Here is a 27670-nt window from a genome sequence, read left to right on the forward strand (position 1 = left end):
ACATATTAGGCATGCGTGGAATGCCTAATAAATAAGTGGCATTCACTTGCCAGATTTTTATTCCAAGATTTTTGAATGGCAAAGTCTGTCTCATGGAGTGAATACAGTTCAGAGGCTCTTATTCAAACCACTAACATCCTACCTCCTCCCTCTGAGACACTTTCTCTCTGCTGTTCTAAGTTAATCACTTCTAAGAACAGCAACATCCCTCTCACATAGGCAGAGGGTACCTACCAACAGTGCTCCGTGCCAGACAGAGTGTGGAATGTCACCTGTGGGCTGAGCCCTAGCTCACCCATCACTGGCTGCACACAGTTGGAATTGCTGAATGCGCCTATCTACCTTGTCCAGTGGGTATTCTGTAGCAGGAAAGCTTCCAGAAGTAGAAGCTCAATTTTATTGACACTGACCCATCACTTAATGTCAAGTCTCCTGGGGTGCCTGGGTGGCCCAATCAGTGCACTTTTGATTTCAGCTTAGGTCGTGATCTCAGGGTTGTGAGATCCAGCCCTTATCAGTCTCCACGCTCAGCACAGAGTCTGCTGGTCTCTCTCCCCCTCTGTTTCTCCCCCTGCAGGCTCTCTCTCTCTCAAGTAGGTAAGTAAATAAAATCTTTTTTAAAAATGATAAAATAAAATGTCAGATCTCCTTGGCTAGCAGTTGAGTTCACCGTATTTCTGAGCTAAGGACAGACAGTATTGGTGTCAACCGGTTGTCCTGCTGAGCATGGCCACAAGCTGTTACAGCGTCTGCTCAGAGACCTCAGATGCTGTCCTAATCTATCTTAGACTAAAGTAATTGAAAAAGCCTCCAGAGAATAATCAAGAGGTATGTCTTACAAAAGAGGAATGTCAGCTAGAGAGCTGCCACTCCAGCCCCGTCACAGCACTGCTACTCTGCTTTGAGTTGCACCTTCCATGAGCAGTTTGGATTTCCGGGTTCTATGTTAATCAGCTCTGTCCTTGCGTGCTTCCTGGCTCAGGTCATTTGACCAGCCTTTGGATTCTACAGCTTCTCTAACTCGTGTCTGGTCTGCTTGTCCCTGAGGCTGCCTTTTCTCTTCACTACCACTTACCTCCTTAGAAATCTTAGGCCAGTGTAGACTCTTCCCTGACCTTTACCCATCATCACTACCATGTTCTTCTGTCTTCTTGAAATTTTTTTGTTAATGCATGCCCACATGGTAACAGAGGCCAAAGAAGCCAAGAGAGAATAGCAGTTGTGAGAGAGTTGGCGATCAAGGGTGGGGGCGGGGGCCCGCAAGATGAAATGACAAGCTGGTACCTTATCCGTGAGTATTGACTCAGTGCTGCCAGATAACAAACAGTATATTGGAGTTTTGTGTAAAATCTCCCAATTTTTGGTACTTGTTAACTAATTTAAAAATGTGTTAACACTGTATAAACCAAATAAAACATATCAATCAGCTAAACATAGTCTGTGAACACAACTTTGTGACTTCACTATTTCTTATCAGACATTTGTCATTGATTACAGCACTGAATTCTTACTGGTCTAAGGAGACCTGCTCTAAAAGTTCTCAGTTCACGCCATCCTCCACCCTAGCCCAAGCGTTATATTTCTGAAACAAAAGTTTTATCTAACACCTTTTAGTGTCACCTCATTGTTGACTCATCAATGACAGGAGGTAGGTTTGCTGGCTGGCACACAGGCCAGTTATTTACCACCTCTGCTCTCCTATCAGATCAGCCTCCACATGGCCATCATCACATGGCCTTTACCCCCAGCCACTGTTGGGCATCCCTGTGCCAGCCATGTCCAACCCTGCGACTTCTCCAGGAAGATGCCTCTCTTTCCTTCCTCAACCCAGTCCTTTCCTCCCCATCCCATTTTCTCCTTTCTTTACAAATGCTTGTCAACATTTCAATTTTATTATAAATATAACTTTGATTTTAAATTAAGAATAATTTTAAAAGAGTAATTGAAAAATTAAAAAAAGAATAATGCACCAAAATGACCAAATATTAGTCTTTACCTTATTATCACTTACCTAATCCCTTCTTCTTTCTTTTCTTTCTTTCTTTCTCTTCTCTCTCTCTCTCTCTCTCTCTCTCTCTCTCTCTCTCTCTCTTTTTCTAGCCTTCTTTCAATTTCTTAAACATGGAAAAGCTCTTTCCCATCACAGGAATTTGTATATGCTATGTTCTCTGTTGTAAGTCCTTTTCTCTCAACCTTTTGCATGATTGGCTTATCCTTCTTTAAGACTCAGCTTAAAGATCACATTTCTTTAAAAACCTTCCCTGACCACCCTGGTTAGAACATCCCACCCCATGTTGTCTTTTAGGTACTCTGCATATTGCCTTGTAAGCACTCCCAGAGTTTGTAATTGTATATTTATATGCATATGAAGTCTTTCCCTAAGGAGGGACAGAGAGCAGGGGTTCTTTAGCTCATTACCACATACCTAGCACCTTGCAGAGGGCCTAGCCAGTAGCAGTCCTGCTATATTTAGCACATAAATAAATGAATCCTAGGTTTACTAGACACCACCAAAAAGCCAGGGCACTGTTTTAGTGTACAGTGAAAAACCCATAAGTGCCATTGTTATTAAGAATCTTTTGATGTTTGTATCATGGCTCTGTGTACCTCTGTGCCTCACTGCATCTACTGCACTTCTTTTGTCTGACTTGGTATTTTGTACTTGACTCCTTTATTGTGTTCAAGCAAATCAAGATTTCTTTTAGGAAAAAAGAACAAGTCACAAGTCTACAAATTCAGAATGGAAAGTTTCCAAATACTCTCAAAACTCATAATGGCTAAAGAGCTGTGTGTGTGTGTGTGTGTGTGTGTGTGTGTGTGTGTGTTTAAGATTTTATGCATTTATTTGGGAGAGAGAGCATGAGCAAGGGGGAGGGGCAAAGGGAGAGGGAGAAGCAGACTCCCCGCTGAGCAGGGAGCCTAACTTGGGGCTCCGATCCCAGAATCCTACGATCATGACCTGAGCCAGAGGCAGACACTTAACTGATTGAGCCTTCCGGGCACCCCACCATTATGTTTTCTTACACAGCACATGCTAAATTTCCAGAGGATCATTATTTCTTTTTTTTTTTATTTATTTAAATTTAATTTGCCAACATGTAACACCAAGTGCTCATCCCATCAAGTGCCCTCCTCAGTGCCCGTCACCCAGTCACCCCATTCCCCCCACCTCCTCCCCTTCCACAACCCTTTGTTTGTTTCCCAGAGTTAGGAGTCTCTCATAGTTTGTCTTTCAGAGGATCATTATTTTAATGGAAGTACATTGAAGATAAAAATGGAAGACCTGCTTCTGGAATAGCAGAGTGAAGACACAGTGGATTCTCTCCCTAATAAACATTTTAACTGGAAAAAACTTAAAAATACATATAAAAAGCCTCAGGAAACTTTCCTAAAGGCATACAATAAATGGAGAAACATTCCATCAATAGAATCAAGAAAATCTACCAAATTTCGGGATGAACAAAGAGTCCGTGGCCCTTAAGCCATGTCCTACTCCCCCACCAACCCAGTTTGTCTTATGAAGACTATGCTGGGGATCTTACTCCAGGACTGCAGTCAAGATGTCCCCTCTCCCCTCAACTCATAGTCTAGGATACAGTTTGACTATAGGAAATCCCTTAGCCCATGTTGTATCTCTACGCCAAGTGTGGTCGACCAAGAATATACTAGCTCAGTTGTCCTACCCCAATCCACCCATAAGATAGAAGCACCACACCAGAAAGGCAGCCCTAGCCCCGTGCTGCCACCATCACCTCCAGCACCCACCCTAGAGCAGGGTTACAACTCCAAGAGAAGGAGACACAGTCTTCACACCCCAGTTCTATAAGTGGCTCAGAGGTTCTGCCCAGAGAAAGACAAGTTATGAGGAAGAAGGGCTTTAAGGCACTATGTGAGTTGGCTGGCTTTATTTGGAACACAGTACAATCCCATGTCCAAGGCATTATTGAAAATAATGGGGATCTTGGTGGAGAGCAACTCGGAGTGCTTGTAGCTCTGTGATACTTTATCAACAAGGAAATGGCCAAGCCATCAGAAGCTTAACAGGATGCATCAGGGGAAAAGACACAGCCAAGAAGAATCCTCATAGTATCACAATAAAACTTTTGGAGTCAAGAAGGATGTGCTTGGCACCCACTCAATACAGTCACAGCAACCCCATAGAAGATTTTGGATTCAAACCTCACTGACACTGCAGAACTCAGTACCACCTCCAGTCACACTAGATGAACAGTAAGCTGCTCTGACCCAGGGGCAACTCCTAAGAAGCCAGACTTTAAAATAAATGACGCACATGTGCCTAGCAGTCTGGCAGGCCCAAGGCCATACCCTCATAGGGGTATGATTAAAAAGCGCTAATACAAACCCTGTCTGCTGGAGAGGAATGAGGGCAAACATTTATCTCCTTGAGTTATGATAGCAACCTCCAAGGTATATATACCCAATGGCAAAGAGTAAAAATCTAACTTTTGAGGGAGATTAAGCAGAATCTTTCACTAAAAAGTGGCTTATGCTGATCTGGGGGCAACCTAAGCCATGTGAAAAGATTAAAAACAAAACAAAACACACACACACACACACACACACACACACATTTGGGCAGGCACGCCTGATTACTGAGGCCTACAGGAAAAGTTTGGACTAGTTAGTAAACAACTGAATGAACTACTGTGCAGATCACAACAGCATCAAGGCCTGGGGTAGAAGAGGAATCTGTATCTAGAGTTGCCACAATATATTTTCAAAAATACACCTGCGTGGCTCAGTGGTTGAGCATCTGCATTCAGCCCAGGATGTGATCTCAGAGTTCCAGGATCGAGTCCCACATCAGGCTCCCTGCATGGAGCCTACTTCTCTGCCTACGTCTCTGCCTCTCTCTGTCTCTCTCTGTCTCTCTCTCATCTCTCATGAATAAATAAATCTTAAAAAGAAAATACTCATCAACAAAAAATTAGAAGATAGATGAAGAAACAGGGAACTCTGGCCCATACACAGGGGAAAACAATGCAGGCAAGTGAAGGGGCCCTGATATTGGACTTAGCAGACAAAAATTTCAGAGCAGCCACAATAAGTATGTTCTGAGAATTCAAGGAAACCATGTCTCAGGAATTAAAGGGTGGTATGATGACAGTGTCTGATCAAGTGGAGAATATCAATGAAAAGATACAAACTTTAAAAGAGAACCAGATGGGGATTCTGGAGTTAGAAATTATAACCAAAATGAAAAATTCACTAGATAGGTTCAACAGTAGGCTTCAGCTGACAGAAGAAAGTTAACATGAATCCAGAGTAATTGAGCTTCCATAATCTAAAGGAGAGAGAGGGGGGAAAAAATGATGAGTGCTCAATTTGGCATCACTTATACCAAAACTGGAGTGATACAGAAATTAGTATGGTCCCTGCACAAGGATAACACTCAAATCTGTGAAGCTGAGAGAGATCATGAGCAGGTGGGAAGGGCAGAGGGAGAAGCAGACTCCCCACTGAGCAGGGAGCCCTATGTGGGACTCGATCCTGGGATCATGACCTGAGCCCAAGGCAGACACCTACCCGACTAAGCCACCCAGGCATCCTTGTGAAGACTTTTAAATAACTCAATCTTTATGAAGAATTAAGACACCAAAATAAATGATTTATTTTTATAGAAGTCTCCCAAATGGCAAGTATTCTAAGAAGGAAAAAAAAAAGAATGAAGAAAATGAAACAACCTCATAGAAATGTGGAACATTTAAGTTAAGTACACCAACATCCCCAGAAAATCGGGGGAGTTGGGAGGAGGGTACAGAAAAAATATCTAAAGAAATAGTGGCTGAAACATTTCAAATTTGACTGGTAAACTTTATTTATCTGAAAGTTCAAGAGCTTCAAGTAGGATAAACCTAAAGAGATCCATATCCAGACATATATAGCCAAAATGTTGGAAAACAAAGAGAAAAGTTTGAAAGCAGTGAGTGGAAAATGACTCATCATATAATAAGAGAACCCAGTGAGATAAGAACAGACAGACCTCTCATTAGACACAATGGAAGCCAGAGGCAATAATAGGACAATGTTAAAAATTTCAAAAGAAACAATTAACTTGGATCACACTTTCTTTTTGGCCTTTAAATCCTGAGGTTAAGTCAGTAGGATTGAACATTAATTGTTTTATTTTAGGCAAGTCATCTCATTTTTGGTAAAACCAAAGGTTGCAGTTGTTCTTTTTGAAGTAGGAAAGAATATACAATGAGAAAAAGTCTTCAACAAATGGTGTTCGGGAATCTGGACAGCTACATGCAAAAGAATGAAACTGGGCCAGTTTCTTACACTATACACAAAAATTCAAAATGAACGAAAGACCTATATGTGAGACTTGGAACCATAAAATCCTAGAGGAGAACGCAGGTAATGGTTTCTCTGACATTGGCCATCGCATTTTTCTAGATATGCCTCCTGAGGCAAGCAAATTAAAAGCAAAATAAACTTCGGGATTACATCAAATAAAAAGCCTCTGCATAGCAAAGAAAACATCAATGAAATGAAAAGGCTCAATGGGAGAAGATAATTCCAAACCGTATATCCAATAAAGGGTTAGTATCTAGAATACATAAAGAGCCAATGTATTGGCTCAACACCCAAAATTCAAATAACCCAATTGAAAAATGGGAGAAGACCTGAACAGACCTTGCTCCACAGAAGACAAACAGATGGCCAATAGACACATGAAAAGATGCTCGTGTGTCTCATGTGATCATCAGGAAAATGCAAATCAAAACCACAGTGAGATATCACCTCACACCTCTCAGAATGGCTAAAAATCAAAAACCAAAGAAACAAATGTTGACGAGAACATAGGGAAAAGGGAACCCTCCTGCACTGTTGGTTGGAATGCGAACTGGTACAGCTACTGTGGAAAACAGTGTGGAGTTTTATTAAAAAGTTAAAAATAAAAAAAAATAAAAAGTTAAAAATAGGGGCTCCTGGGTGGCTCAGTTGGTTAAGCGTGACCTTTGGCTCAGGTCATGATCCCGGAGTCCTGGTATTAAGCCTCATGTCCATCTGGCTCCCTGCTCAGGTGGGAGCCTGCTTCTCACTCTCCATCTACCCGCAGCTCCCCCTGCTTCTGTGCTCTGTCTCCCTCTCTCTCTCTCTCTCTCTCTCAAATAAATAAATTAAATCTTTAAAAAAAAAAGTTAAAAATAGAACTACCCTATGTTCCAGTAATTACACTACTGGATATTTACCCAAAAAATACAAAAACATTAATTCAAAGGTATACGTACACCCCTATGTTTTTTGCAGCATTACTTACAATGCTGAAATTATGGAAGCAGCTTGAGTGTCCACCAATAAATGAATGGATAAAGAGATAAGGCAAACACACACAATGGAATATTACTCAGCCTTAAAAAAGAATGGACTCTTGTAATTTGCAATAACATGGATGGAACTAGAGAGTATTATTGCTAAGCAAAATAAGGCAGAGAGAGATAATACCATATTATTTCATTCGTATGTGGAATTTAAGAAACAAATGAGCAACGGAAAAAGAGAGAAACCAAGTAACAGACTCTTAACTACAGAACTGATAGTGACCAGAGGAGAGGTGGGTGGGTGGGTGGGTTACATAGGTGGTGGGTAATAAGGAGGGCACTTGGAATGAGCACTGGTGTAGTAAGAAGTGTCGAATCATTAATTGTACATCTGAAACTAATATAACACTGTATGTTAACTATACTGGAATTAAAATTAAAACAATAAAAATAAACATATATACTAAATCTGAATTGATTAATGAATTTAAAAATGTAGACCAAATGGACACATCCCTAGGAAAATATATATTAACCCAATGTCTCAGTTAAAAATTAGAAAGCCCAAATAGCCCAATTATCATTAGAGAAATTGAGTTGATAGTTAAAAGTCTTCCCAGGAAAAGCACTAGATCCAATTCATTTTATTTAAATTATTTCTAACTTTTGAAAAACAGGTTGTTCAAATCTTATACAAATTTTTCAAAGAAAAAATCTTTGTCAAGTTATTATATGAAATTACTATAAATAGTCTTGAGTCTTGAGAAATAAAATTAAATCTAATTTGAACAATAAAATTAAAGGCCAATATCACTCATGGACATAGAAAAATCCTAAACAGGGATGCCTGGGTAGCTCAGAGGTTGGGCACCTGTGTTCAGCTCAGGTCATGATCCTGGAGACCCAGGATCGAGTCCCATGTCGGGCTCCCTGCATGGAGCCTGCTTCTCACTCTGCCTGTGTCTCTGCCTCTCTCTGTGTCTCTCATGAATAAATAAAATAGAAAGGGAAGGAAGGAAGGAAGGAAGGAAGGAAGGAAGGAAGGAAGGAAGGAAGGAAGGAAGGAAGGAAGGAAGAGAAGAAAAGAAAAGAAAAGAAAAGAAAAGAAAAGAAAAAAGAGAAAAGAAAGATCCTAAACTAAATGTAGCAGATAGGATCTTGGCTGTAGCGCAGGAGTAAAAAATCGTTTTAACTTAACACGCTGTAGTTGTCATTTACATTAGCAGAGGAGATAAAAACAGTCATTTCAGTGAATATGGAAAATGCATTTGATAAGGTCCAATGCCCATTCATGATTAAAAAAAATTTTCAGCAAACTAAGAATATCTAACCTGATGAAGGATATCAACCAAAAAATCTCTATAGCAAGCATCATTCTTCATTGTAAAACACTGAAGACATTTTATTCAAAATCAAGATAAGGATGCGGAGTATCGTTGGCTTCTCTTCAGCATTATGCCGAAGGCCTATATCGTTGTAAGAAAAATAATAAAAAAAAAAAATAAGGATTGGGAAGGCTGAAGCAAAGTTGTCATTATGCATAGATGAAATGATTACATTAAAAACCTTCATAAAAAGTATTATAAATAATTTTAGTAAGATTGATGGGTTACAAAAGCTCAATGTATAAGTCATTTGTATTTCTATTCACCATCAAGAGAGCAACAAACAAAAAGTATTTTATTTTTTAAGATTTAATTTACTTACTTTAGAGAGAGAGAGCAGCAGAGGGAGAGGGAGAAGCAGACTCCCTGCTAAGCAGGGATCCCAGTGTGGGGCTCGATCCCAGGACCCTGAGATCATGACTGAGCCGAAGAAAGACACTCAACTGACTGAGCCACCCAGGTGCCCCTGCAAAACGTATTTAAAATAGCAAATTTGTAAGTGATCTAGACATAGATCTAACAAAAGATGTTCAAGAACTGTATGGAGAAAACTGTATGAGAGAAAACAAAATTGGCCTAAGGATCCTGCAAAGGAAAGATTGATGTGTTGGCGCCAGCCCCAGTGCTCAGCCCTGTAGCGTTGCTGGAACGCCACAGCAGCCCTCGCGGTTAGCTTCCCTCATCCCCGTGTTCAGGTGAGTGAATTCAAGTTCATACAGGTTCTTTTAGGGTCCTGGAGTCACTACGGTGGCATTCCTTTCCTCCCTGGGAAGCCGTTTGTGTTCCTTTGAATATGATGTAATTTATGGAGGACGTCTCTCGTGATTCAGGAAAAACAAGTTGATAAGGGGGCCCTTTGCTGCTCAGACCTGTCACACTAGCATTGATTTTAGGAGATGGTATCTACGGGGCAGGAAGCAGCGACAATTCCACCAAGGTGGAATTCTTGGTGCTGCTGCTGAGCTAACTCTGGTTTGGACTGTGTTGAATGACATGGTTCCAGGCCATTGGGAGCACTGAGGACACTGACTCGACTGAGGCCTGAGTCAGTGAACTCCCGAGCTTTAGCTGTGTGAGCAGGACACGGTGGGAGAAGGTGAGCGGCCAGGCATGAACAAGAGGGAGGAAGAAAGTACTAATATCTTTTCTCCAGGTCAGCAGAGTAAGCAAGAGCACCAGCCCTTGGTTATTTGAGATAAAGGCAAATATACCGGATCACAAAGGACCCATTGTGATCTTCATATCACCTCTTACTCATGTTAACAAACAATAATGCTTACAAAACCGTGCTTGGATGCGTCAGGATAGGCAAGCAGGCATTACACTCTTTCAGGAAGCCTGAGGCTTCCTCCGTAGGAGACGGAGCCTGATTCCCCAAAGTTCTGCGTCAGCCTCCCTGACAGGTGATGGGATAATTAGGGGGTGAATAGGCCTTAGAGGAAAAAAACATTAAAATACTTCCCTCCAAGAGATTGTGATATGAAATGGTTTGTGGGCTCAAAGAGACATCATCAATTCATCATAAAAATGTACACTTTCAAAAAAAAATGTACACTTTCATCCTAGCTTTTCACATGGCAGACTGATTTAAATAGGACAATATTATGAAAGAGTAATCTTTCAGGGATCCCTGGGTGGCGCAGCGGTTTAGCGGGAGACCTGGATCGAATCCTCTCGTTGGGCTCCCGGTGCATGGAGCCTGCTTCTCTCCCTCTGCCTGTGTCTCTGCCTCTCTCTCTGTGTGTGTGTGTGAGACTATCATAAATTAAAAAAAAAAAAAAAAAAAAGTAATCTTTCATTCTTTCCCACTTGGGTTTCAGATTAAGGTCAGACAGTATCAAACAGTTAATGAAATTATTTTCAAGTGATTTAATTTAAGAGTATTTCCTTTTCATTATATTTCATTAGCAGCCTTCAAAACGATAATTTAACATAAATTCCTTACACTCTGACCTTAATATTTCAGTATGATTCTTGTCAAACATTAAAAAGATCTTTTGGGGGGACTTGGATGGCTTCATCAGTTAAGTGTCTGACTCTTGATTTTGGCTCAGGTCATGATCCCGTGGTTGTGAGATGGAGCCCTGTGTTGGACTCGGTGCTGGACGTGGAGCCTGCTTAAGATTTGCTCTCCCCTTTTTCCTCTGCCCTTCCCCTCTGAATGAATGAATGAATGAATGAATCTTTATTTTGAAAGTTACAGAGAAGATAAAGTTCTTCTAAATAAGTAGCCTCATTATGGACAATTACAATTTATGCATATCTTAAATAGTTTGACTTAGCAGTAGGAAAAATCATTGTCTCTCTCTGTAAAGATTAGATTTAAATATTCTGGATTTTAGGGTCATCATACAGTTTGCCATGAGTTTATTCCTTGTTACCTTCTTAGTGCTGGCCTCACAGACTAGAATGCTAGTTGCTGTGGGATGTTCTCTCCAGTTCCATTCTGCAAAATTAATCCCAGAAGAACCAGTTGTCTTCTACATTCGTATAACTTGTTACTGTAACATGATATTATGGCACAAAAATACCAAGTTGAGTGCCTCACATTTAAAACCTGATTCTGCTCCCTCCTTACTATCTTGGGTAGGTTTTCTAAACATTCTGAGCCTCACTTTCTTCATCTATCAATGTCTAGTTTCCTCAGTTGAAGGGTTAAATAGATAATATGAGAATGCTGTAATTAGCCATAATATATTATATTAACTTTAGGTGTTAATGTTACTCAGTGTTTTATTTGATTCTCAATTATATTTTTATTTGACCCCTTCCCTCCTTATATATCCTACAAAGTATAAGCCCAGTAAGCTTCAAATGAATGAATTAGTGAGTGAATAAATGAATGAATATTTCTGTGAACACTGTGTGCTATTAGCTATTATGTGAGTTTACTGTGTGTGTGTTCACAACAGAGCCTCATTCATTCTCTCAAAAATGGAAGGAGTATTTATTGAGAGCCTGTTCTATCTCAGAGAACACAGGAACAGTTTCAATCTTCACGTTTTCAGGGTGGAATTAGTAGTTTGCGTGTGGGTCCTTAAAATGGAGATGATTTCATTGAAAGGGTAAGATTTTAAGTTTTGTTTCATGAAATATCAGTAACGTATTTGCTTCTCTTTTTTTAAATATCCAAGTATGGGGGCCTGGGGGCCTCAGTGGGTTAAGTGTCTACCTTCGACTCAGGTCATGACCCCAGGGTTCTGGGATGGAGCCCTCAGTGGGGAGTCTCCTTCTCCTTCTCCTTCTCCCTCTCCCTCTCCCTCTCCGACTCCGGCTCTCCCTGCTTGTGTCTGTCAGATAAGTAAATAAAATATTCAAAAATAAATAAATAAATACCCAAATACATTCCTAATTTCATACTCTGAGAGTTCTCTCTAAAAGTAAGTGGTTTTCAGTATTTGTTGAAGATGCATGAGAAAACGTGCTTCAATTATATCACAGTTTCCCTTTGAAGGTTTGTGTATAATGACAAGGGAAAATGCCTCTTTGTAAAGCATAATATTTTTCTAATGGATTTTTAAGCATTTGATTCTTTCCCATTGTTTACCAGTTAAAATTTTTCTATCTTTTTTCCATAAGTATCCTATGTTTATCCCATAGAATCTTCTTCAGGTTGTCTTCTATACCTTTTTTCCTTTATTATTTTTTGAAGATTTGTTAATTTATTTCAGAGGGACAGAGAACAGGAGAGGAGCAGAGGGAGAAGGGGAGGGAGAGAATCTCAAGCAGATTCTGCACAGAGTGGACCTGGACATGAGGCTCAATCCCAGGACCCTGAGACCACGGCCTGAGCTGAAATCAAGAGTCAGATGCCCAACTGACTGAGCCACCCAGGCGCCCCATCCTTTTTTTCTTAAAACAACTTTGTGAAGATATAATGTACATAATTTACATACATACAATGAAATGCGCCCATTTAAGCAGTGAGTTTTGACAAATATATTTGCCATGTAATACCCATCACAGTGAAGACATAAATTATTTCCATAACCCCAAAAAGTTGCCTTTGCCTCTGCTGTCAGTCTCTCTGGCCTGAGTCCCAGGCAACTACACATCTGCGTACTATTACTGTGGATTTACTTTGCCTTTTCTATAATTTGATATAAACTACTTTTCATGTTCATGTTTTTTTTTCCACTCAGCACAATATTTTCAAGATTCATCCCTCTGTCCGTAGTTTGTTCCTTTTCATGGCTGAGTAGTATTCCACTGTAGAGATACATCACAATTTATCCATTCAGCTACTTCTGAAACTTTGCCTTGCGTCCAGTTTGGGGCTACTAATTAACAAAGCTACTATAGACCTCTGTCTATAAATTTTTGTGTGGGCATATGATTTTATTTCTTTTGGGAAAATCCTGGAGTAGAATGACTGTATATGTCTAACTTTATTAGAAACTGCCAGAGTTTTTTCTATAGTGGCTATAACATGCATTCCCACCTAAAATCTAGTAGTTTCAGTTCTTCCATAGCCTCCACAAAACTTGATACCATCAGCCTCTTTTATTTCACCCTTCCCAGGGTATATGTAGTGTATCTCCTTGCGGTATTAATGTGGCATTTCCCTTATGACTAATGGTGTTGTGCACCCTTTCATGTGTTTATTAGCCACATATGTATCTTCTTTGATGAAATGTTTATTTGCATCTTTTGTCCATTTTGATTTACATAGAAATGAGATTCACATAATATAAAGCTTACAGTATTATACAATCACCACTTCCTTCTAGTTCCAGAATATTTTAGTCCAAAAGGAAATACCATACACAGGAACCAGTTACTCCCCAATTCTGCCTCAGTTTACCCCCTAGCAACTATCTGTGTTCTGCCTCTATGGATTTAACTATTCTAGATGATTAATAGAAATGGAATTTATGATGTTTTGTATCTTTAGTCCATTTCTAAAAGGATTATTTGTCTTTTTATCCTTATAGGATATAGAAATAATATTTTTATTATTGTCAATAGTAAGTTTTATAATTCTTTAATCTAGATACAAGTCCTTTGTCAGATGTATATTTAGCAAATATGTTCTCCTAATTTGTGATTATCCTATTCATTTTCTTTTTTTTTAAGATTTTATTTATTTATTCATGAGAAACACACAGAGAGAGGCAGACACAGGCAGAGGGAGAAGCAGACTCCCTGCAGGGAGCCCAATGCGGGACTCGATCCCAGGACTCCAGGATCACACTCTGACCCAAAGGCAGATGCTCAACCACCAAGCCACCCAGGTGTCCCAGCCTTTTCATTTTCTTAATGGCATCTTTTGAAGAGCAGTTTTAATTTTGATAATGTCAAAATAACTTTTTGCCTACTACAAGATTGCAACAATTTCTCTCCTGTGTTTTCTTCTCAAATTTTAGTTTTCTAAATGGGTCTATGATCTATTTTGAGTTAATTTTTGTGTATGATGTGAGGTAACAGTTGAGTTTTATTTATTTATTTTTATTTTTTTTATTTTTATTTTTTATTTTTTGCATATCCAGTTTTCCTACTACCTTTGATAGCAGATGAAAAGGACTAAAATAAGAAAAACGGGAGTGCCAGGGTAGCTCAGTTGGTTAAGTGACCAACTCTTGATTTCAGCTCAGGTCATGATCTCATGGTTATGAGCTTGAGCCCCACCTCAGACTCCACACCCAGCTTAAGAGTCTCTCTTTCCTTCTCCCTCTGTCTCTCTCTTTCTGGAAGGAAGGAAGGAAGGAAGGAAGGAAGGAAGGAAGGAAGGAAGGAAGGAAAAAGAGATAAGCAGAGAGGAGGGGAAAGGAAAAGAAAAATGATTAGTTGCAAGTCTGTTCAGGAAGTGATGATGATGTCCTATTCACTTACTCTGCACTGTCGAGTGGTCATCCCTCCCTATCCCTGGTATATAGTGATGCGCCACAGTAAACAGTCTTTCTGAGGAATTTCCTCATCAAGAGGAGATGTAAAGATATTAACATCTGAGGTTCCCCAGCCATAAAATGGCCCAGCCTGTTCACCCATGTGTTGTTCATGGTTGATGAGTTCTTCCAACTACCCATTGGGAGAGTCCAGGAAGATTGTTAGAGCCCTGTTCTTAAATAAGAACAGACAGCAGAAGCCTGAAGAAAGCTTCTTAAATGAAGTTACAGATACAGCAACCATAAAGAGGAGGAAAGGAAACATCTTTTAGAGCTTAAAAGAGAACTCTTAGAAGTTAAACATATAAAAAGTAGAAATTTAAAAAAATAAAAAGTAGAAATTATGAAGAACCTAACTAGAAGCATCGGAAGACAAAGTTGAAGCAACTGCCAGAAAGAAGTGGAAAATAAGAGAGAAAAGTTAATAAAATTAAAGAACTAGTCCAGGATGTCCAATAACCAGAATGAAAAAAGAGAAAAAATGAAGGGGAGGAAGTATCAATGAAATGACAGAGGAGAAGTGACTCCACTGTGAAAAGACCCATCAAGGAAGGATATTTCTCACCCAGTGCGTAGAAACAAATCTGTACGAAGGATTTTATCACCATGCGGTGTCCATGCCCTTGGAACTAGAACAGAGCTCAGCTCCTGCAGAGAAAGGAGGAAGACAAAAGCAGTTTTGGACTTGGAATGGAAAAATTATTTACAATCTAGAAATCTATACTTAGTCAAACTGCCTATAAAGTTTGAGGATAAACTATTGACAATTTCATGAATAATTTCAAAGATTTTTAGCTCCTAACTTCCCCTTTTCAGGAAGCTAAAAGATATGAGCTACTAAATTGAAGTCAATTAAGAAAGGAAGATATAGGATATGGGAAATAGCAGATCTAACATACTAAAGCAGCAAAGTAAATCCGTCTGATTTTCTGACAAGAGATCCTAGGATGGCTATGGCGCTCACCAGTCCAGATGAGAATGAGGCAGAGGCCCCAAGAGAGTCTCTTCAGGTCATAGTACATGTGAGGTTCAGCACCCTGAAGGAACATTTTGGTAATTGGCAGAGGTGTAGAATTTATATTAAGTACATAGAAAACTAATTTAATGATCGATACAGAAAAGGAAAAGTGATCATGTTTTATTATATTTAAGACTACAGATTCCCTAAAGCATTCTTTTAATCTACATATTTTGGCATGTGATATTTTTATCAACTAGTTCAAAACACCGTTTCTTCTCCATGATGATTTCATATTTGACCTATGAGTTGAAAAGGATGTTGTAAAATTTCCAAATGGAGGATTTTTAAAAGTACATATTTTTTTTGCTTGGTTTCTCATTTAATTATATTGTAGGCATTTGTCCCATACAATACTGATTCTTTGAAATTAATTCAGACCTGCCTTATGGCCCACTGTCTAGTCACATTTTATAAATGTCCTATATGTGCTTGAGAATTCACTTCTAATTGCAGCAGTTTTTCTAATTGCCTATCCAACAAGTTAAAGTTGTTAGGTATATGTAAGTTTTTTCAGATCTTTACTAATTTTTTTCCTCAGATTGATTTTAACAGTTGGCATGGATGGGTTGAAATCTCCCACAATGATGTTGGATTTGCTTGCTTCTCCCTATAGTTTTGTCAGTTTATACTCTATATGTTTCAAGGCGGAGAACATAAAGATTTAGAATTATGTCTTCCTGGTAAATTGAGCTTTTTAAAAAATCAATATTAGTCACCTCTCTATCTTAAACAATGCTTTCCCTCCTAGAATCTATTTAGTTTAGTCTTAAAATCACCTCTTTAGCTTTCTTTTCGTTAATATTTACCTAAAACATTTTTCCCCTCCCTTTCAACACTTCTTTAGGAGGTTTCCTGTCAACATAATTTTTGTTTCTTTTTTCCTTCAAACTGAACATGACAAACTTTGCCTTTTAGTTGACAAGTTTAAATCATTTTTATTCCATTTCAAATGTACATACACTTGTGTCTACCATTGTACTTATTACCTTATATTTTTCTTTTTTTTTATGCTTTTTTCTTTGCATGTTTTTGGAGGTTTTTTTTGTTTGTTTTTGCCTATGGTTTTCATTCCATTTTTTTCCATATAGTAATTTGGAAGTTATATACCCTATTTATGTTCTTTTTTTTTTTTAAGATTTTATTTATTTATCATGAGAGACACAGAAAGAGTCAGATACATAGGCAGAGGAAGAAGCAGGCTCCCTACGGGGAGCCTGATGCTGGACTCAACCCCAGGACCCCAGGATCATGCCCTGGGCCAAAGGCAGACACTCAACCACTGAGCCACCCAGGCATCCCTAGCCAGATAACTTTCAAACCATCCTGAACACCTATGAATTCAACCTGAGATATAAAGAAAGAACAGCTGTAACTCTAAAATAGAAGAGTGACCACTTCTTGCAAGAGAAGCACAGAAAGCCTTCAGAAGCCTTCAGGGAACAAAGACAAGGCAAATTGGGTACAGTGAGCCCGGCCACCTGGCAGGGGCAGGGCATCCCCGCTCAGGCACGGACACCTGAGAATCAGCGCAGCAGACCCTCCCCCAGAAGACCAGCTGGAAGAACAGGGGAAGAGCAAGTTTACTGAGCAAGCAGCACTGGAAAGCTCCAGGACAGAGGGAAAATAGTATATAGAACTAGAGGGTTTTTTTCTTATGATTCATTTACCTTTCAGATTAAAATTTTCCAATGCTCTTTCTTTTTTATCATAACAATAATATTTTATCAACTCTTCATTTTTTTTATTTTTTTTTAATTTATTTATGATAGTCACAGAGGGAGAGAGAGAGAGAGAGGTGCAGAGACACAGGCAGAGGGAGAAGCAGGCTCCACGCACCGGGAGCCCGACGTGGGACTCGATCCCGGGTCTCCAGGATCGCGCCCTGGGCCAAAGGCAGGCGCCAAACCGCTGCACCACCCAGGGATCCCCAACTCTTCATTTTTTAAGTTTTTTCTTTTTTGACTTTCATATTTTACAATTACATGTTATAGATCTATTCTTCATTTTTGTCTTCCTTTCACTGTATTCAATTTAATTTTTGTGCATATATGTAAATTTTGCTTTTTAAAAAAAATAATTTTGGAATTTATTACCTTTTAACATACAGACCAAAATACACTCAGAACTAACTGGATCACCATTTGGGTCCACTCTATGAGGTTATATTCTCTCTCTCCTACCATCTCCCTCCCCCGCTTTTTTTAAAATTTATTTTTCTTTTTCTTTTATTCTCTGGTCCCTGACTTCTTCGGATTTGTATAGTGTGTATTTTGCTTGGGTTGTGGTTGATGTTTTTGACTCTGTTTATTCATATAACTATTTTGCACTGGACAAAATGATTAGAAGAAAGAGTTCACCACAAAAGAACCAGAGATAATACTCTCTGCCACAGATATATTGGATATGGATTTAAGCAAAATGTCAGAGGTAGAATTCAGGATTACAATTATTAAGTTATTCATTGGAGTCCTATTAGACAAGCGTTAGGCTTTCTCATTCTATTCTCTGTACTTCTCTTTTCACTCATATTTTTTATCTCAGCTGTCAATGTGCATTCCAGGTAATTTACTCAAATTTATAACCCAGTTCACATATACACATTCTTCAGGTACATGTAACCATTTGTTTATACCTGTTCAATAACTTCTTTATTTTAGTAAGTGTAGTGTTTCCTTTTTGAAAGATCTGTTTCATTCTTTAAATCTACCAAGTCATATTGTATAGCTTTTTGTCTTGTATTTGTATCTTTGTGATTTTACCTTTTTATTTTTTTATTTTATCTTTTTAAAATAGTCATACCGTATTTCTTATCTTTTAATTCTAATGTCAGGTCCTCAGGAGGTCTGTTGTTGTTGTTTTTCTTTACTCTTCCCACATAGTGGATTGTTTCCTTATACTAGTGATTTTTTTAAGATTTCATTTTTTCATTTGAGAGAGAGAGAAAGAGAGAGAGCACAGGAACAGGAGAGAGGTGCAGAGGGAGAAGGACAAGCAGGCTTCTTGCTGAGCATGGAGCCTGATGCAGGGCTTGATCCCAGGACCTTGGGACTTTGGACCTGAGCTGAAGGCAGAGACTTAACCTACTGAGCCACTCAGGCATTCCGGTACTAGTGATCTTTATTCAAACACATGTTTGTTTGATTTTACTCCATGACAACTAATGATCAAACTAAAGGTGATTTCCTTTATATATAAGATTTACCTTTGCAAACTCTTGTGAATCAGGGGGGTCCTGTGAACCTGGGAGAATTAATCAGGTCTAGCTTCTAAGCAGTAAAGTTCGTTGCTTCAGATTTAGCATTCCTTTGTTCATCATTTGTTTGTCATCTGTTCTTTCCCAACATGTACTTTCCTATACACCCTCATCTTTAAAATAATTTTGTTCCTCACAGTCTGTTTGGTGGTATTATTTACTGTCTGTTTTTTTCCAGCTTCAGTAAATATTTTCTGAGAATATGCCACTTTTCAATAAATATTTTTTGAGAATAAGTACGGCTTCATTTACCTGAATTATGAAATTCAGAGGATTGGAAATTCAGTCATAAACAGGTTTTTATAAATGCAGCTCTTTGAACTTAAAAGTTGGGAGGAATCCCATATGTCACTGGACATCCATCATGTCTGTGTTGCTGTCAGCAGGGATGCTGGTTTTTGTCCTGCTGGGGTATGCATGTCTGTAAACATGTACCTTCTCAGAGAAAGCCCCTTATTATTGTTCTCTTAATAATGTTAGACCGGAGCTTTTCTCCTTGTTGAGCATCCATAGGAAATAGAAATGTTTCCTGTTATAACAGTATAAAAATGGGGAGAGGGAATACTCTCTTTTTGGGCAGTGGTAATATATTTTATTTGAAAGGATGATCCTTGTGTGCTTTTTTTTTTAATTTTTATTTATTTATGATAGTCACAGAGAGAGAGAGAGAGACAGAGACACAGGCAGAGGGAGACGCAGGCTCCAGGCACCGGGAGCCCAACATGGGATTCGATCCCGGGTCTCCAGGATCGCGCCCTGGGCCAAAGGCAGGCGCCAAACCGCTGCGCCACCCAGGGATCCCCCTTGTGTGCTTTTAAACCACATTTGACTTAGGGTTTAGTTTTATGCCAAAGAAGAATTCTGTTTCCTTCTGTATTTTGTGGGTAGTGATCCAAACACCTGTAAGTACAAATCTAAAAGTACATATTTGAATTCAACTTTCTTTACCTTGATTTACCTATTCAGGAAGATGATTACAACGGATTTCTAGTGAAGGAGAAGTAGATCCTGATCTCTCTAGTGAATTAAAAACTGTCTCTTAAGGGTGCCTGGGTGGCTCAGCCATTGAGCATCTGCCTCTGGCTCAGGGCCTGATCCCAGTTAGGGGATCGAGTCCCACATCGGGCTCCCTGCAGGGAGCCTGCTTCTCCCTCTGCCTGTGTTTCTGCCTCTTTCTGTGTGTCTTGAATGAATGAATGAATGAATGATCTTTAAAAAAAAACTGTCTCCTAAAAAATGTGAATACTTTTTTGTAGAGTGTGCCTTCTCGTGCAAGATGCCTATGGAATGTTCAGTGAAGTCTACTCTGAGGGCTCCATCTTAAAGGACCAACAGTTGGAAGGGAAGTCCTGCAGCCTGATGGGAATGAAGGTTCTACAGAAGGCCACCAGAGGAAGGTAAGGACACTTTGTAATAGCATCTAGTTGGCTGCAGTGGCTGGTTCTTTTATTCCTGTTTTATGTCTTTTTTTTTTTAAGATGTATTTATTTATTTGAGAGAGAGGAGAGCACGCAAGTGGGGAGAGGGCAGAGAGAGAGAGAGAGAGAGAGAGAGAGAATCTCCAACAGACTCCACACTGAGCTCAGAGCCTGTGGTGGGGCTCAGTTTCATGAACCTGAGATCATGACCTGAGCTGAAATTAAGAGTCAGATGCTTAACCAGCTGAGCCACTCAGATGCCATTTGTCTCTTATTTATAAAGACAATAAACTAAGATCCTAGATTTTGCCTGTAAAAGTAGGCCAGAGCTGAGTCAAGCCCAGAAAGTACTTCTAGGGGAAAAAACTGTAATTGGCAACAAAAATAATTATGCAGATTTGTTAATCCTAATTTTATTAAAAATTAAGAAGGTAAAAACTGTTATGTATGTGTGTTTTAATTCTAAAGGTTTGGGACGCCTGGGTGGCTCAGCGGTTGAGCATCTGCCTTGGGCTCGGGGTGTGGTCCTGGAGTCCCGGGATTGAGTCCCTCATCAAGCTCCCTGCATGGAGCCTGCTTCTCCCTCTGCCTCTCTATTCTCTGTGTCTCTCATGAATAAATAAATAAAATCTTTAAAAATAATAATGATAATTCTAAAGGTTTTTTTCTGTATGTTTTCCTAGTTAAAAAACAAGATAGCGGGATCCCTGGGTGGCGCAGCAGTTTGGCGCCTGCCTTTGGCCCAGGGCACGATCCTGGAGACCCGGGATCGAATCCCACATCGGGCTCCCGGTGCATGGAGCCTGCTTCTCCCTCTGCCTATGTCTCTGCCTCTCTCTCTCTCTCTGTGACTATCATAAATAAATAAATAAATAAATAAATAAATAAATAAATAAATAAATAAATAAATAAATAAATAAAACAAGATAGCTTTGCATGAATCAGTTTATGTAAATAAAAATATAACTTAGTGTAAAGGCATTTTATAAGCTTTAAACAAAACTCTTAAGTTGTCACATCTTTTTGCTTTCCATTGTAAGAAAGTTCCGTTCTCTGTCAAGGTTCATGGTACCACACCATAAATGTGGCTTTGGATAGGCAAAGTAGAATGGTACATAAATCTGGTCCAAACTATGGCTATTATGTCTCCAGTAATCATCTTAAATCTATAAATTAGGGAAAAGAAGAAACATTTTTAATGGAACTATCCAGTCACATAGAGAATTAGTGTAAACAGTGAATTTGGGATTTTCTCTCTTATGGTTAATCTCTCCTTCTTTGAATAGTGTGTTATTTTAACTCTTTTGCTGTTAATTTTTAATTTAATTATAGTAACATCTGATCTTATACCAGTATCCGAGAAATGGGGAAAAAAAAAAAAACATTGTGAGTATATGATGTTCTGATTCTGAAGCAGTTATTGATAGCATCCTCCAGTGATTTGCATAATGACCATTGTGGCCATGGTCATTCTAACTTGTGGACATTTATTGACTCTTCTCCTGACTGACCTTTGTAGGCAGTCAGTGTCCCCAGAGGCCACAAGTCTATGTCTCATCTGCCTTTCGTATGGTACTGTGCGAGTGATGGCTCTGCCCAAGGGCTTGTTCTCCTGAGAGACATAGAAGGATCCCCTATAAGCCCTGGGTAGAGAGATATGAGAACATTTTAATTGATCATGCAGATTTGTTGTATGAAAAATGCTTCCTTTTGCTTATAAAAGAGTGACTGTGTTATAATGTAATTGCCTTATGTGTTGGAGGTGGGGAGAGGTTTGTCCTGATATTTAGAAAGCGTATCTACTATGTGAAAAGCTTAATTGGATCACATGAAACTTATCTGTATTTAAGGCTGAACCTCATTTAATCCTAAGTTTTAGAATCACAAGCATCTGAAAAGACTGTATAGTTGCAGTACGTGGTGTCGCAGCCCTGACGTACTGACCTAACAGGGTGAATTCTCTCGGCCTTGTGGGAGGCAATCTTCCTGGGCGGGAACTCTACGCATAAGCCTCCCACCTGAGCACACCAGGATGCACATGGGCTCCCATCATGGGAGATCCTCCATGTGGAGCAGCAGAGTTGCTCCGGCTGCCAGCTGCCCTGATGGGCTGGAGGCCAGACAGAGGCTGCTCTGGGAGGCTTACTTCTTGCTGCAACCTATAGCATGTAACTTCCTGTGGCAGTTGTACTGGTAAATGACAGAGCCACTGTGGTCCTGGCCTCTTTGGCTCTGTAAAGTCCATGTTCTGTTACCATTATGCTTTATAGTCAATATGTGTTCTTAATATTTAATCTGCCTTTTTGTTGGTTACAAGGGGAGCCCTACTACTGTCTGCAACATTCCCATAGGAAATTTTTTCCCCACAGGAAATGCACCGAGTATTGCAAATAATTCATTTATAAACAAACTTTTGGAACCCATACCATTTTTAAGTTTGTGACTAAATATTTGATTTTTAATTTCTTCACGTATATAATTAATTTTATTTTGGCACACAGCTATCCAAGTAAATGTTTAGATTGTCTTTTTGTTCTTTTGGAAGCTATATTTCTTCAAAACAAATTATTAAATCGTTTAGGAATGCTGGATGTTATAATTGCCTTTTAGTGATATCATCCATTGTCAGTCATCCATCCATGGCCCAGTAAACACAAATTGTCTCTTTTACTTTTTCCCAAATTATTGTGTTTCATGGCAACTCCTGTAAACTCTAACAAAATATACTTCTCATAAACCATTAACAAAATATATTTACTTCCCAAAATTCAAGCTAAAATGATTAATTATAATTATATAATTCCAATATCTAATACAGAAAATAACTTTTTTGCCAATTGGAAAATAGTTGTGTGTTTGGGCTAAGTCATGAAGTCTCTTAGATTTTGGCTACCAGACTTCATCTGATCCTCTCTTCTAGTGATGGAAAATCACTCCTCTCTACAAAGGCTAGGAGGTGGACCAATGACCTCAGAGCTGTCCAATCAGACAAATGTGCTGTTGGACCAGTGTGCAAGGAATGCTGCTCTGTCCCCCTGCCTCATTTGGGAAGGCTTGCAGAAAAACAACAATCATATCTTTTGTATTTCTCTGACATATTTATGGAGTTGTATGTCCAAACTGACTGCTTAGAGTGAAAAGAGTCAGAAAAATAGTCTGGATTTGAAGGGGAAAAAAACTACCATTTTCAAAAAACACTGTTGAGGCCTGTTCACTAAGCAGAATGTGGAGCTCGGCCTGAGCTTTCCTCCTCTTGAGAGCAGTCCTTGCTATTTGTCTAGCGCCTCTGTCCTCCCAGGGCACCTCCCCTGACCTTTGTCTTCCCATGTGGCCTATACCAGCAGTTCAGTGGTCAAATGAGCAGAAAAGTCACATGACTTTGAGGTCATAATTCTATATGAACTTTATCTTTTTATTGTTGATTATTATATGTTTTTATTTTTATATGATACGCCCATACTGAGGCGGAAAAGAATTTGTAAAAAAAAAAATGTGTTAACCCCATAGGTATGGAAAATATAGCTAGCCAATACTTTGTAGGGGAGGAGAAATTCTTTCAGTTCAGAATACCTACTGGGTATTCATGTCCCAACTTGTTAAAACCCACTAAGCTCTGTGTCTAAAATGACTAATTTACAGGTTCTACTTGATTGAGATCTGTTGACTGGCCCTTTAAGAGAAGACTTTATTAAAGAGTAGTCAGTGCTCACTATATACAGAAGGCGCTACCTGAATACCCAGAAGGGCAAGGAAGCAGTTGACATGATCCTTGACCTTGAGTTGCATCCCTTTGAACAGAAAATTAGACAGGCACAAGTATTGGAGCAGCTAATGTTTTAAGTGACTAGATCCTAACTGGCTGATCTCAGATTTCATAAAAGAAGTTAGTGAGCACACATGCTTTAAACATCCTGGCCTGGCAGAAAGAAAAGTTCTCTTCAAATTGGTAAGATGTTATGTGTGAAGACATACATGTCGGATCAGGAGAGATGTATGCAAAAGGGGAAATGAAAAGGTGTTTTGAAAAGATAATTCAGTCATTTATTCTATAACCATTTAGTGCCTCTTTGTGCTGTGCCCCTGGCTAGTGGCTGTGACACTGAGCTCTGAGCTAGATTTTTGGGATTTATCCTAAACCAGAATATACTGAGGTATAAAATCAACTTAGATAAAGCTGTAGGTCCTATTTTTTAGGGATCTTCATCAATCCAAGAGAAAATTGGGCCCCCTGTGAGATTTTGAGAGAAGAAAAGTAGAGGTAATAAAAATGAAAATGGAGTTAAGGTTATCCTGCTATTGTACCTATAATGGATTTAAGATAGAGGGAGAGATTGGGGGCGGGCTGCAGATTCTGAAACTTCTGTAGGAATTAAGGGAAGAAGAACAAAAAAACAGTTAGGAACTAATCTTAATTTCTGATACCTATAGGCAGCTCCACCAGGAGTGTAAAAATAGACCATTCCCTCTAAGAGCTCACCGGCCAGCAGGAGAGCCGGGGTGACCTAGGCAGACACTGACTGGCAAGTGCCTAATACAAAGAGCTGTGGGCCGATATGATAGCAGCCACCTTTGAGGGAGGCTCAGAAGGCAGGTCAAGATTTAGGAACCCTGAAGAGAACAGGAAAGGCCTGGGGCTAAGGACTAGAATGAGGAGGGGAGGGAGGACTGTCTCCGTTATCTCCTTTGGGAGCCAGACTGAAGATAAGGAGAACTGCTGTCTGGTCAGCTTTCATGATAGAGTGAGGGGTGGGCACTTTGTGTGTGGGGTGGTGCATTTCAGATCAATAATTATTGTTTTAAGTATCAATTTTTGTTTTCAAGGTAACATATTAAGTACGGATAAATTTTATATCAAAGCCAAGTTTAGTTAATATACTTAAATACCAACCCCATAGTCAAGATCCAAAAGTCCTTTACAAGGCCGCATGCCAGTCTCCGGCTAGCTGTACTTGTGGCCGGTCGTCCCACCGCTCAGGCTCCTGCCGTGCCCTGGGCCTAGAATGCTCTGTTTTTCTCCTGGCCGTATTTAAGGCCTGCCTTTCCCTCACAGGCTGGCCTTACGATGCTCCTGCACGAAGATCCCTGGCACTGGTAGCCAGCACTGTTTCCTTTATGTCCTGCAGGAGTTACTGCTTGCTCACCTCCCCTTCTCCACCTGGGCACCCAAAGGTCACAGTGCTACTCACTTCAGTGTCTATGCCCAGGACTCTGGGGTTCCTGCTGACCTGTGTCCCACCAGAAAGGTATATACTTTAATATAAATAAGGGTGGCATCATAGGCGTAAATTTGAGTGTGTTCATTTTTTTAGTAATAATATGCAAACATTAACAATTTTATGAGAAATCTTGGAATGGCTCTCCCAAGCTGGCCTGCACCGTATGAATCACACCAAGACATCAGACCTTGTCTTGGTCATTGTCACACTCCTTTGCCATGGTTGATTAGAATGCCTGGTGGCCAGTAGTTCAGACTGGCCTGCCAGTTGTTAGGCTCTGGGAGGGTAGGTGCTATTTCTTGCTCACCATTATATTTCCTGGCACATGATAGGCTCATATAAATATTTGTGTAATGGACATTGTGCACTTGGGTTTATCTTAGAATTTTCCTCAACAAGATTTAGGTGTATATTTTTGTAAATAATAAGCGGTAGTTATTGGAGCTCAATTTTAGCAGGAAAAATGGAGACCATTGGGTCTCAAAATTTGCATCCAGTACAGGTACATCCATGTGAACATCTGGACACAGACCTTTGGTTTCCTCACAAAGTCTAAGGGGATATGCATGGGGTTGTGCTATGAAAACACTTCATCAAGGAGAGGGAGAGTATGAATGTCCATTACTCAGTATTTCACAGCAAAAAATTTTCCATGCATTGCACTTGGTTTTCTTGTCTTTCTTAGTCCTTACAAGAGTCAGTAAAGAAGACTCTGCTGTCACCTCCATCTTAGAGGTGAGGACAGTTGGCCCAGGATCACACAGTAGGTCACACATGTGACAAGCTCAAGTGTGCAGTGTCCTGTGGAGACCCTTGCCTTCACTCCAGCTGAGTGTGACCCAGAGTACACAGAAGGGCATGGAAGGGAATCATTAGGATTCATTAAGTGCACATTGGCTGGGTTGGGTTAGGATTATTACTGAGGAACCATTTCAGATGCTCCTTTAACAGGAAATATGTGGTGGTGAGAGCTCTCCTTGAGTAAGGCACTTACGTAGTAATTTCCTTCCTTTGACTTTCCCTCTTCAAAAAGGCCACCCTTTTAAAGAGCCACACACTTCCCATGGGGTTTGAGGTCCAGAATCTCTTTGTAAATTGCTGTGGTTGGAAACCCTCCTTCAAGGGATGTTCTTAATAATAATTTCATTATTTTGAAAAATAAAATCATCCCTGGGGTTCGCTTAAGTTTCTGGAAGGTGAATAAATGTCAGTGAAACAGAGTGTGCTAAATCTTGAAACCATTGATGCTCAAAGAAGCAAAAGGAAGCTCCCCCTAAATAAGCATCATGCTATTGATTTAAGCCCTTATTCAGTTTAGAAGTATGTTTTGTGTTTTCCCTACAGATTTTGTTTTCTCCCTGCCATTGTTTCTTAGCATGACTATTTTAATTCAAAATTAAATCTTTCTATTGTCCTTTAAAATGAGATTATTTTTTAACTCTATTTAACAATTGTACAGGGAAACATAAATAGAAGTTTAAGTAAGCAGATCTTTCCAAGATTGTATCCCCTCTTTTCTTCCACCTTTGTTGGTTATTGTGTATATGTTGTTTTTGTGTTCTGGTGTATTTCTGTCTTGACATCATTTCTTAGAGAATTTCTTGTGTACCTGTGCTGCCCACACCCCCTTATTTTGGTGCTGTGGTGTTCTGTAATATGAAGACACCCAAATGGACATTCTGCATGGAGGCGAAAGGGTCTTAACTTGAAGCCAGGAGACCTGGATTGTATCCTGGCTGTGAGTTACCAATACCAGTAACTCTGGCCGCTGATGCCCCTGGAAATGAAATGAGGAGACCAGATAACCTTCAGGCTTCCTTGGGTTTGAGGTTATTACATGCTCTTTCAGGGAGGCTTTTACTTTTAGCTTTGTACACAAAGATATTTCGTCCATTTGAACATCTTTTACTTAAAATATTGAACCTGTTGTTTAAACAATCTTCTTATAGATTAATTTGCAGCGTTGCCATCTCTTTGGTAGGTGTGGAGCACACATCTTTGGCTGAGCATAATAAACATAGTAAACCTTGGAAGGTCTACTAAAGTAAGGATTACAGCCAGCTAATTGTGGCTTTCAATGTAGAGCATTTTACAAGGTAAAACAAGCTCTATAAAATTTTTCTTTGAAATAGAAAGGTTCTGGGCAGCCTGGGTAGCTCAGCGGTTTAGCGCCGCCTTCAGCCCAGGCAGGGCGTGATCCTGG

General features: G+C 39.6%; 1 protein-coding gene and 1 non-coding gene across 7 annotated transcripts in view; both read left to right on the forward strand.

Annotated features, from left to right (window-relative positions):
• The window catches only part of SPIDR (scaffold protein involved in DNA repair), a 431589-nt gene that overhangs the window by 351366 nt on the left and 52553 nt on the right, over positions 1-27670 (forward strand). For all 6 annotated transcript variants that reach the window (XM_055322515.1, XM_055322518.1, XM_055322516.1 and 3 more), the window contains exon 11: positions 20090-20230. In XM_055322515.1, the coding sequence (XP_055178490.1) occupies positions 20090-20230 (141 nt within the window). The remainder of the gene's footprint in view (positions 1-20089; positions 20231-27670) is intronic.
• Positions 5338-5441, forward strand: LOC129508450 (U6 spliceosomal RNA). The gene has a single exon (XR_008664187.1). It is a non-coding gene; the product is annotated as a U6 spliceosomal RNA (small nuclear RNA).

The sequence above is a fragment of the Nyctereutes procyonoides genome, unplaced genomic scaffold (genome assembly GCF_905146905.1).
Source record: "Nyctereutes procyonoides isolate TBG_1078 unplaced genomic scaffold, NYPRO_anot_genome, whole genome shotgun sequence".
NCBI classification, from domain to species: domain Eukaryota; kingdom Metazoa; phylum Chordata; class Mammalia; order Carnivora; family Canidae; genus Nyctereutes; species Nyctereutes procyonoides.